Below are 11,898 nucleotides of genomic sequence, written 5' to 3'. Positions count from 1 at the left end.
ATATATATATATATATATATATACTTCTGTCTTTGTTGAATTTGAAGGTAGCATACAGTCCTTTTTTTAAATTTATTTTAATGTTTATTTATTTTTGAGAGACAGAGAGACAGAGCATGAGTTGGGGAGGGGCAGAGAGAGAGGGAGACACAGAATCTGAAACAGGTTCCAGGCTCTGAGCTGTCAGCACAGAACCTGACGCAGGGCTTGAACTCATGAACTGCGAGATCATGACCTGAGCCAAAGTCGGATGCTTAACCGACTGAGCCACCCAGGCGTCCCTATACCATACAGTACCATAAATAATTTAAGGCCAGTTTAGAATGAACATAACGCTATTTCAGAGTGATAAAAGTAGTTGTTTCAAGAAAGCTAATGAAATTATAAATTGAGAATTTGTGATTATTACAATCTCTTTCATGGCACTGCCAGAGGGCACTAGAGAAGCAGATGTTAGATGGGCCAGGACTGGCTATTTCTGCATTGAAACCCAATAATGTTAAAGGGGGGTTAACTATTACAAACCTGTACCTGTTGAGATGAGGACAATATTTTTGAAATAGTGTGCAATCACTAATATATCCCTCTTATTAAATACAACAAAGATTTAGTTAGTTGTAAGTCTCTCCTGTTTGCTGTTTGTGGAATACAAGTTGGAGAAAATCAAAAGGAAAAACCCTAACCTTGAAGACCTGAGATTCTCTTAAGAGTATCTTTCACAGAACAGAATTTTTTTTTATTTTAATAAAATCAAGCTTGTCTTTTGTTTTCTTTAATGAACCATGCTTTTGTGTTCTGTCTAAAAATCCATCGCCATACCCAAGATCATATTCAAGTCATTGACTGAACTGGGAACAACTAATACCTATAGTCCTATAGTTCATCAAAGGTCTCCCAAGTGACTTTCTGAAATTCTTACGCTACCACTAATGTAGCAAATGGAAACTCAAGATACAATCCAGTGCAGATCAATGATATTCTATTTAAATTATATGCATAAGTGCATCAAACATCCATTTCCCCTTAAATTTAGTGATCTTATGCATTGGTAGTAACAGTAATGACATAAACATCAGGATCATTATATAAATACAATGTACTTAGAAGATATTTATGAGCTTTAACCTTCTATAAATAATATTTACTTTTACTCTCTACATATCTAGTTACTTAAATTTTTAAAATTTTTTTGAAAAATTCACACTAAAATTGTCATTGATTGAGGATAGAGTTAAAATAGTAGTCATCTTGTCTTCAAGAAGAGAATCTAAAAATACTGATAAAACTGCACTTCTCTGCTTGTCGTTTTAAGCATTTTCATGTGAATTGGGAAGAAACAAAGCATCTCCAGATCAGCAGGTGTTACTAAATTGTTCCAATCAGAAAAGCTGTGCAATTGGGAGAGACTCAAGGAAGAGCTTATAAAATTGTCCAAGTGGGAAGAAAAATGGCATATGATTTTTATCATGGATACGCACAAGGTCATTTCTTTCAGAGATTGAAAAATCTAGAGCCTACATCCAAATGAAAGTCTCCAGTTATCACAGATTTGGAATTTACTCCTCATTTCCTCTGGTGTGTGGTTATATCCCAAAAGGCCAGGAAATACTGGGCATCATCAGGAAAATTATTAGAAGTGAAGCAGAAAACGTTGTATGCATTTCTGGCTTTTTACAGCCTCGGGAAGAATATGGAACTAGACACTGCTCACAGCAGGACTTTCACAGTCATTAGCAGAGGGCTTCTGTGAATACCTTGCATTTGTGATCTTATTTATGGTTGTATTGGGCCTGAGGGCCTTTAGAACATATGGCCCTACTCTTTCCTTTCTTGTTTAAACGTTGACCATGTAAACCAAAACATTTTTAAATGTTGATCATGTAAACCAAATAGCTTGCACAAAACAACAGTTTGGAGAAGTACATTGTTGGAACTAAATCTTAGTTTCTATCATTCCTCTGATTCTGATCCAGCAATTTGCTATCTGAAATAGTATGGTGATATGGAATGTAACTGAGGTCTATAAATTCTTGAATAGCAATTTCAGTGATTCCAACTAAAAATGAGTCATCTCCTTTTTAAAATATTTCAGGCAAGTTTAGAAAAATTGTTGCTTCATACTTAGAGAAACTAACTTGAGGATTTTATTAATCAGCTACATGTACCAAATAGGTGTTGATACAACGCTAATAACACTAGAACAGGAAGAGTGAATAAAGTGTGGCTTCTTGCTTTTAGAAATTTCATGAGTTGATATACAAATATATACATATACATATAATGATACATGCATAAGATGTACATAAGATGTATAAATTAAATTTTGAAAGAATTGGCAAATGTATGAGAAAGTTGGCAAAATCATTTATTGAATACTGACTGTGAGCCAGGTACACTGCTGTCTTATGTGCATTGTCTCAAAATAATTCTTGCAGTGTCTTAATGGGATAGATTTTATTATCCTCATTTTATGAAGGGTGATATTGAGGCTTGGAGAGTTTAAATAATTTTTCCAAAGACACTGTAAACACTACTGAGGCAAGATTTAAATAATATAATCAAATTACTCATTCAGGGAAGCTGGAACAAAGCTCTCATCTTCAAGGTTGTTTTTAGAGAAGACAAAAATGTCTCTGTGGCGTTCACCTTAAACTTTCTTAAAAAATAAATTGGAGGAGTGAACCATAGCTTTGCTCTAGCAGAGACATTTTAATGATCTTATGTAAGAATATCCTCCTTCCTAGCCACACATGCTAGTATTAATTCATATGGGGCATATGGCTCTTAGCTCTTCTCTGTAAGTGCTGCCATATTGATGTCATATGAGTAATTCTCTTCTCGTGTTCCTGCTGTGAAGCATCACTCTCCCCTTCCAGAGAAACAGCTGCTTCCCAACATGGGTATGCTTGTGATGAATTCTAAACCAGTTGGTCAGATCCCATATCCATGTAATTTGTTTATTAACTGTTCTAGATGTTCCTGAGTACAGGCATTGGTCACATGTGTAAAAAAAATAAAACAAAAAAGAAAAAGTGACTCAGGGAAGAGCCTAATTTCCCCAGAGCATCTACAAATTCATTCATTCTCTTATTAAAAACTCATTCAGCACCTATTGTGCTCCAGACTGCTTGACCGCTAGCTGAGAGATTATCGACACAGCCACCTGTTCCAAGCATTTGCAGTCTCGTGGAACAGACAATTGTATCAAGAATCACAGAAGGTGTGTTAAGTACCATAAGCTATGTGAGGAGTTCTGAGAGCACAAATGAGGACCAACTGAGGCTAGGGGGGTTGAGGGGTGGCTTCCTGGAGGAACTAACTACTGTTGTATCATAAAGGACGTTTTGAGTATTGATAGGAGGACAAAAATGAGATGATTAGTCTAGAAAGGGGAAAAAACATGTTGCAAAAGCTCAGAGGCATGAAAGCATGACTCATTTGAGGGACTATAAGTAGTTAAGCGTGACAACACTGGGTGCTTTGGGAAATGCAATGAGAGATGGGCAGAAAAGAATTTTGAATAAAGCACCTAAATGTTTTCCTCAGGATTATGAAGGCAAATATCTTTGTTCAAATGGGAATGGAGATTCTGTGTTTCTGGCTTTTTTTCCAAAATCTTTTTAAACATGTCCAAATTTTCTTTCACTTATAGCAACACAATGTAAAATAATTTTATTTTTCTTGTAGTTTCTGAGGAAGACAAAGGATTTGGACCAATTTTCGAAGAGCAGCCAATCAATACCATTTATCCAGAGGAATCACCAGAAGGAAAAGTTTCACTAAACTGTAGGGCACGAGCCAGCCCTTTCCCAGTTTACAAGTAATGTACCTCACTGCTCTTTTCAGAGTGGCATGTCAGACCAGATTATAGATCAACATCTGTGACCCTGTAATGATAGAAAAAAGTTATAATATAAGGCTGTTAACAAAATACAGGGATATTAACAAAAATATTGGCATACCAGTTATCAAAATAGAGTAGTTTAATGCCCAATAATAAGTTTCCTTAAATATATGCAAATAATCCACTTACTATTTTCTGCACAGATAATGCCAATGCTTTTTGATATTATCCATTTAAAAATTTTCTAATGGTGATCATGGATTTAAGCACATAAAAGGCTATGTGAAAATCATGCACAATTTAAATATACTCATTTGAGAATAAAATGTTCTTATATGCATTGACCTGGGTAATGCATACTTACATATTATAGATGATATTCCTGTATCAACTACGTTTAGAGAGCTTGCATTTATAATCCTGAAAGCACCACTTTTTTCAGTAGTATCAAATCTATATTCCAGATAATACAGCAAATTTCTTAAATATCCCCCCCATTAGACAATTCATATAAATATATCTCCCTCTGTTTTTCTGAGGTACGTATTTATATTATAAAAAAAGAACAATGGGTTTTTCTGCTTCAGATGGTTCAAAAAAGTATACTAACAATTCCTAGCCTGATACAATGAATTAGATTAAAAAATCAACCTGACACCAATGGATTTGAATTTCACCTGTGAAATGGTTCCATGAAGACAAAGCAAGTGATTGATGGGGAAATTGGGACTTTAGTGCATTAATGTCAGTTAATTGAAGGTTGTCACTCAACAAGATTGATTTTCATAGTATTTTTTTCTCAGTAGAAAAACAACTGTCTATTGTTAGAAAAAGTCGTTATCAAATTTCATTCTAATTGAATTTATTTTCTCTTGAGTTCAAGAGACTCTCTTAAGTCTCTGGGTTAAATTACAAAATTATTCTTAAAATAAAATATGAATTTATATACAAAATCACCATCCCTTTGAAATTATTTTTATTGTTTCAATTTCATGCATGGGAGTACAAAATAAATAGACATTTTATAAATTATAAGTAATATGTTTGTTCTGAAAATATTTGATGAGCTAGACTTGTTTCTACCCTTAAGCCATACATAATAGGTGTTTATATACATAGTTATGGGCATGGAATAGTATAACTAGTAGGGACTGTAGAGGAGATCTAACCCAAGCACATAGTTTTAGAGGAAAGGAAGTTGAATCTTGAATATATAAACTGACTTGCTTCAGAGTTAGTAATCACAGATCCAGGACTGAAACACAGGTTTTATGGCTTTCAAAGAAACATATAATTTTTTCAGTATGTGTCTATATAGATAGGTTGATAACATCTCAAATGCTATTTCAGTGATCTCAAAAGCTCTTTCGGTGATGCTTATTTTGTGACACTTTGTCCTTGACACTCATACACGGAAACTTAGCAGATCAGTCTGTAGGCTGAAATGGAGGCACCATAACAGAAGAGATTGTTCTCAGATAGTGTTCTAGAAATGGGAGTTTCTCACTGTGCTCAACCCCTTCCCAACCCCACAGACACAGTAAGAAGCAAAACTTTGCATAACTGCAACTTAATACACATTGATTAACGACTCCCTTTTTTCTCTTCTCTCCAGTCTCTGGCATCCACCATTCTATACTTTGCTTCGCTAGTTTCACTATTACAGATACCTTATATAAGTAGATCTCATATTAAGCATTCTTATCAAAATTTAAAATGTAAAAATAACAGAGAAAGCTTTGCTTGACAAATATATCACCAACTCCCTTCCATAGGTTGTACCAGCACTGAATGCCTAGGATGAGTGTGGCCTCCTGACCTTGCACCTTAATATAGAGAGCTGGAAGGAGAAGTAGATGTTTAATTCTGTTATGAAGGCAGTCTGCATTTGACAACAAGAAAGAAAGAAAGAAAGAAAGAAAGAAAGAAAGAGAGGAAGGGGGGAAGGAAGGAAGAGAGGAGGGAAGGGCGGGAGGAAAGAAGGAAGGCAGAAAGAGAGGAAGGGAGGGAGGAAGAAAGGGAAGGAAAGAAAGAATTCAGCTCATGATGCAGCGTGTCTGATTGAAAAGAACATTTGAAGTTTTTAAAATTTACTTAATATTCAGAGTGAGCCATACTAACCTTGGTCATCATGCAATGTGTCATTCACACAGTAGATTTATATTTATGGCATACTCCATGGTAATGTCTTATTCATGGCAACACCCTGAAAGGCACAGCAGGGAACCTTACCTTTTACTTACCAGCCTTGAAGCTTTCATCATCTTGCTTTGACCCCCAAAATAATAAGAATGCTAATTAAATTGCATTTAAAACTGTTTGAAAGGAGTTACAAGAATGGTGTGTATTCCTGAAAGTAAAGTAAACCAGTGAACCTACCCAAACGTAGCAAAACTTAATCATTATATAACCTAAAAGGCAGAATCAAATGTACTGGAGAAGAATTAATGAAATAAGCAAAAATTTGGAGTCATCATAGTGGAAAAACAAAATAAAATTGGAATTGCTCAACAAGGAAACCCATTGCCTTGGCAAGTGCTAAACAACTTGACAATGGATTGTTCAAGTAGGGCCAACATTGCCATCAAACTGGGGGGAAGGAAGATTTATTCATTGGGTTGGAATTTGGGAGGCTTTCAAAATGCAAAAGCCCAGTTTTCTGGGTTTGCTTTTAAATTACGTCCTATATTATAAAAGTTAAAACTAAAAATGTTCCAGTAATTTGATTTAATAAAAAATATTCTAAAATGTTTAGGCTTTTTTTTGTAAGATTCTAACCCTAATTAGAAGTGTGCAAGGCAATGAGCCATGAGGCCCCAGCCCACTAATTGACCATGGCTCTTGCCTGTGACATTGCTGAAGACATGAACCCTGATACAGAATGAGTGTGTATATTACACAGATGGTCAGCTTAATTGAAAACTATTTTCTACATTTATTCTTCTCATAATCTCACCAAGGAAGTTAGATTCCTGTTTTTAGTCAATTTATTTATAACACAATCCCCTAACTATACCTGCAATTGTATATTGGCTTGGAAACAAAAGATCCAATTGATTTTTGCAATTTTCAAATTGTGTGATCGACCTCTAGTGGTCAGAATGTGACATTTACTCAGTAGAACCTTGACTTCAATTAGTTTTATTGAAAAACTATTTTGATATATAGAATCAGAAATTTATATTTTATTTTTTATTTTTTACTAGAGTAATGCATTAATATTTTATGCAACACATCTGCATATGCATGAATCTTACTAGTACATAGATGATTATCATTTATAATCTATGTATATCTGTTAAGAAACCAATTAATGTAGCAAAATTCAGTGAAATATATGTCTCTGCAGATGTCTTATTAATAAAGAGAAAATGTTTCATGCACTTTAACATTTACCTTTATGTGCCTGACCTAAATCATAAATTATGAGCCCAGCGACCCAGAATTATAGGGTGTGAAGAAATACCATACCAAGTCATCTACTTAATCATCTGATTTCACATGAAGCCATACCCATATTATTTTAGAATGACATTAGCCCAGTATGCTATTTGCAGGCCTCATGACCTTTGACATGACATTTGTTTTTCTTTCTCATAGATGGAGAATGAATAATGGGGATATTGACCTGACAAGTGATCGGTACAGTATGGTAGGAGGAAACCTGGTTATCAACAACCCTGACAAACAGAAAGATGCTGGAATATATTACTGTTTGGCATCAAATAACTATGGGATGGTCAGAAGCACTGAAGCAACCCTGAGCTTTGGATGTAAGTGACTGTAACTTTAACATGGTCAAGTGTATTTAGGTGAAGGAAAAATTAGATGTCATCATAAGAGTCAATAAGAAAAATCAAGATGAAAAGAAAATGAAAGAAAGGATCCATAGATAAAGTGGGTCTTATATGATCACATTTAAAACTGTGTGGAGAGGGGCGTCTGGGTGGCTCAGTCGGTTAAGCATCCTACTTTGGCTCAGGTCAAGATCTCACCTCTCATGAGTTTGAGCCCCATGTTGGGTTTTGTGCTGACAGCTCAGAGCCTGGAGCCTGCTTTAGATTCTGTGTCTCCCTCTCTCTCTGCTCACACTCTGTCTCTCTCTTTCTCTCTCAAAAATAAATGTAAAAAAATTTTAAAAAAAGATTGTGGAGAGAAAATTTCAAGAGTGAAGCGTTGTGAAACAAAGGCCATGTTCTGTGGGATTTTGAATAACTTTCTAAAAACTAGTTTCAGTGGAAGTGTCAAGCCATGTGTTCTCAATGGAAGTTTTGGGGGCAGAGACCATCTTCGACATTGTAACTAACAGTTTCTGTTCTCTAAAGTTCAACTCCACCTGCCAGAATCTTAATCCATAGTACGTAATTTACCTTATTAAGAATACATTAAATTAAATTAATTAAATTATTTTAAGTTTAAAATATTCTCCTTATGGAGGCAGTTGTGAAAAAATACCTTCAGGAACCTTGTGCTAAACTTAAAGATAGAAGCTATTCTAGAAGAAAATTGCACATTGAAAGAGGGGTTGGGCTAGATGATCTCCAGTATGTGATTTTATAAGTTAGCACTTAAATCCTTTGCAAAATCAATTATAGGATGAAAACCATGTTTTTTTAATAAAAAAAAATTCTTTTAATGTTTATTTATTTTGGAGATAGAGACAGAATACAAGCAGGGGAGGGGCAGAGAGAGAGACTGAGACAGATTCTCAGGGTCCAGGCACTAGCTGTCAGCACTGATCTCCATGCAGGGCTTGAACTCATGAACCGTGAGATCATGACCTGAGCAAAAGCCAGACGCTTAACTGACTGAGCCACCCAGGCACTCTGAAAACTATGTTTTAAGAGGACCCATGTGGCAGTGATTACCAGAGGGTGTGAACAATCAGACTCAATTAATGTGGCCACAGTTGGAATATAAATAATAAACCCAGTCCTTGAAGAAACAATAGAACAATTGCATTGCATTGAAGAAAAAGGAACCTAAATAATTTTTTAAAAGGAAAGTCAAGTCAAAGGGCAGAAACATTCTGCTTTCTTTAATAATGGAATGGGATCAAGTAAAACCAATTTCAAGGTTGGGAGGAAGCATTTAAATAATGGCTTCACATGCAGAGGTTATAGTGACATTAAGTTATCATTGTTGAAATGTCAGCTAAGTATTTGAGGATAGGGTTGGCATTCAAGTGAGGCATCAGGATGAGAGATATATATCTGAAGGGCTCTCTGCAAAAAGGTAATAATTAGAATGATGACTTTTCTGAGATACAAATATATTCAGAGAGGTAACAGTTTGATTTTATAATTCACGTACTGAGAAGTAGGAGATGAGTCAGGGCTGAAACAGAATGAGCATGAGTAAAACAAATAAAGAATAAAATAGAGTATCATGAGGGGTGCCTGAGTGGCTTAGTCAATTAACCATCTGACTTCAGCTCATGTCATGATCTCGTGGTCTGTGGTTCAAGCCCTGTGTTAACAGCTCAGCGCCTGGAGCTTGCTTCAGGTTCTGTGTCTCCCTCTCTCTCTGTCCCTCCCCTACTCATGCTCTGTCTCTTCCCATCTCTCAAAAATGAATAAGTGTTAAAAAATTTTTTAAAAATAATATAAAAAATAGAGTATCATGAAACTAAACAAAATGTGAATTCTAAGTAAACAGAAAAGAATGAAGGAGATGAGACTAAGGAAAACTCAGAATTTGAAAAGGAGAAAAGTTGGTGACTAGGCTCCTGCCATTCATCCTGTTCCTTCACCCCCTTGGAGTCCTCCCCTCAGGAAGAGAAATAGACTTTTCAAATGAGTTTGTGACTCCAAGTCACTCCTCTTTACTTATTTGGTAGAATCCTGGTTTTGTCTGAGCCAATTGTATTTCCAGATGGAAATTACTTACTGAGATTGAAATTACCTTACTAAGATTCTACCTTAACTTGAAGCAAAGGTTGAGGATATTTGTAATCTTCAGGGTTGTTAGCACACTTACGTAGGCCGATACTAATACCCAGTTGCTGGAGTTCGTCACAGAAGTCTTTTAGAGTTTATGCAAATGCCAGCGTATAAAAGCAGAATTGACTTGCACAGGCTCCACCAAAGCAACTGAGAAGTATCATATCCAAAAATGAGTTAGTAGGTAAAAAATATACTTTAATGAAAATCTCTATTGACTGGAGAGTGAATGTTTTCCTTTTTGCTTTCATAATTAGATCTTGACCCTTTCCCACCTGAGGAGCGTCCTGAGGTCAGAGTGAAAGAAGGGAAGGGAATGGTGCTTCTCTGTGATCCTCCCTACCATTTTCCAGGTAAATTAAGTTCCTCTGTGACTGTAAGCATCTGTGCAATGAACGCATCAAGTTTTAATTTTCTTAACAATAATGATACATTTATGATTAAATAAGACTCAATATTTGTCTAACCTTGTAATGTATCACTTAATAATGGTTATAGACCCTTCTAGGCTCTCTAGTCACTTGGCCCTAATTCCAAAGGTCTGGAATCATATTGGTTTATAAACAACATATATGTTAGATTATGCCCTTATTAACATTCTTGTTACACAGGAGAAAATATGATAGAGTATTTACAAATTATTTTAAAAATAGAACAGTGCTGGTCAGTCATTTCATTAAAAATATTATATCTACAGTATACTGTGAATTATATAAATGCTTAAAAAGGATAAGACATAATAAATTACTAATCTCTTTAGGGCATCTATCTGCAAGAATAATCATCCAATTTAGAAAGGGGTTAAATTGTCATCTGTAACAAGATTCAACCTTTGAATACTGGTTTTCTGTACTTTGATATGGCTAAAAGAAAAGCCACCAAGTGCTAATTAAAAGATGAACACTTTATATACTTTCATTAATTTTCATTTGCTTTTTTTATAAAATATCTTCTTGAAACAATATATAAACACTACTTTTCACAGTGGAAAAAACCAATGTTTTATATTCTAATATTATGGCATAAATTTGTCTTTAAAGACCTTCGTAGAGAATATATTCTATTACAATTATATGTATATGAAGTCTGGTTGTTTATATATCAAATATCAGTAGTTTTCTCTCTAATAAAACAGGAGAAATACTATTAAATGTTAAATATAGGAGGAACATAGAATTCAAAATGATGTAACAACCTTTCTATGAGAGAGTAATCTTTTATTATGCAGAACTGCTAAAACTACAGGGAAAAAAATCCCCTGATCTCCATAGCATTTCCCACAAACAAAGATAATGATCATAAATAGCCAATGACTACATTTGACTACATTCAGCACTGGATGGGCTTCATTTAATCACTCATTCATTCAACAAATCTCTTGTGAGCACCTGTTATACAATTACGTGTGCCAGGCACTGTGTATGCCGCAAGAATACCTATTTGAGTAAAACAGGAAAATCCACCTGCCCTCAGGGATTTGCTACTGGAAGAGACAGCCAACAGACAAGATCCATAGTTAACAGGTATAGCTTTTCCAAGATTCCATTTGAACTACAATCCTACCAAGATATTGGTAGTAGGTAAGCTCCAGGGTGGAAAATTAATTCAGGGAAGGGAAAGAGTAAGTGTTAAAGGGATAGCTGAACTCTTGTAAGGGACAATGCTGTGAAGGTAACTTTGAATAAAGCCCTGAAGGAAATGAAGAAGCTAACAGTGCAGATGTCTGAGATAAGGGCATACCAGGCGGATGCAGCAGCAGGAGCAAGGAGTGAGATGGGACTATGGAGGGAGATCAAGGAAGTCAGGGTGACTGAAATAGAGCGAATGAGGTAGAAGGTAGTAAGAAATGAAATTGGAGAGACACAAGAGCTGTATCACATGGGACCTTATAATTCATAGTGATTACACTGGCTTTAACTAGAGTGAGATTTTCATTGGAGGGCTTAGACCAGAGGAGTCCAATGACATTGCTTAAGTTATAGAAAGATGAGTCTGGCTGCTGTTTTAAGAAAAGACTTAGTGGAAATTCATTTCTAAATCTGTTACTCAAAATAGGAGTGCAAAAGGAAAAAGATACAAAGACACAGTGTGGTTAACAATCTTCATTTTATT

The 11,898-nt window shown here is 35.3% G+C and overlaps 1 protein-coding gene across 2 annotated transcripts in view; it reads left to right on the top strand.

The window, feature by feature from the left end:
* The first annotated feature begins 1,432 nt into the window (after positions 1–1,432).
* CNTN1 (contactin 1) overlaps positions 1,433–11,898 on the top strand; it is a 171,648-nt gene continuing 161,182 nt past the window's right edge. For both annotated transcript variants that reach the window (XM_040488424.1, XM_040488425.1), the window contains exons 1-4: positions 1,433–1,481; positions 3,688–3,820; positions 7,445–7,617; positions 10,044–10,139. In XM_040488424.1, the coding sequence (XP_040344358.1) occupies positions 1,448–1,481; positions 3,688–3,820; positions 7,445–7,617; positions 10,044–10,139 (436 nt within the window). In that variant the 5' untranslated portion in view covers positions 1,433–1,447. The remainder of the gene's footprint in view (positions 1,482–3,687; positions 3,821–7,444; positions 7,618–10,043; positions 10,140–11,898) is intronic.

The sequence above is a fragment of the Herpailurus yagouaroundi genome, unplaced genomic scaffold, assembly GCF_014898765.1.
Source record: "Herpailurus yagouaroundi ecotype Mexico unplaced genomic scaffold, PumYag 166, whole genome shotgun sequence".
Lineage (NCBI taxonomy): Eukaryota > Metazoa > Chordata > Mammalia > Carnivora > Felidae > Herpailurus > Herpailurus yagouaroundi.
This window is presented reverse-complemented; position numbering and strand designations above follow the sequence as displayed.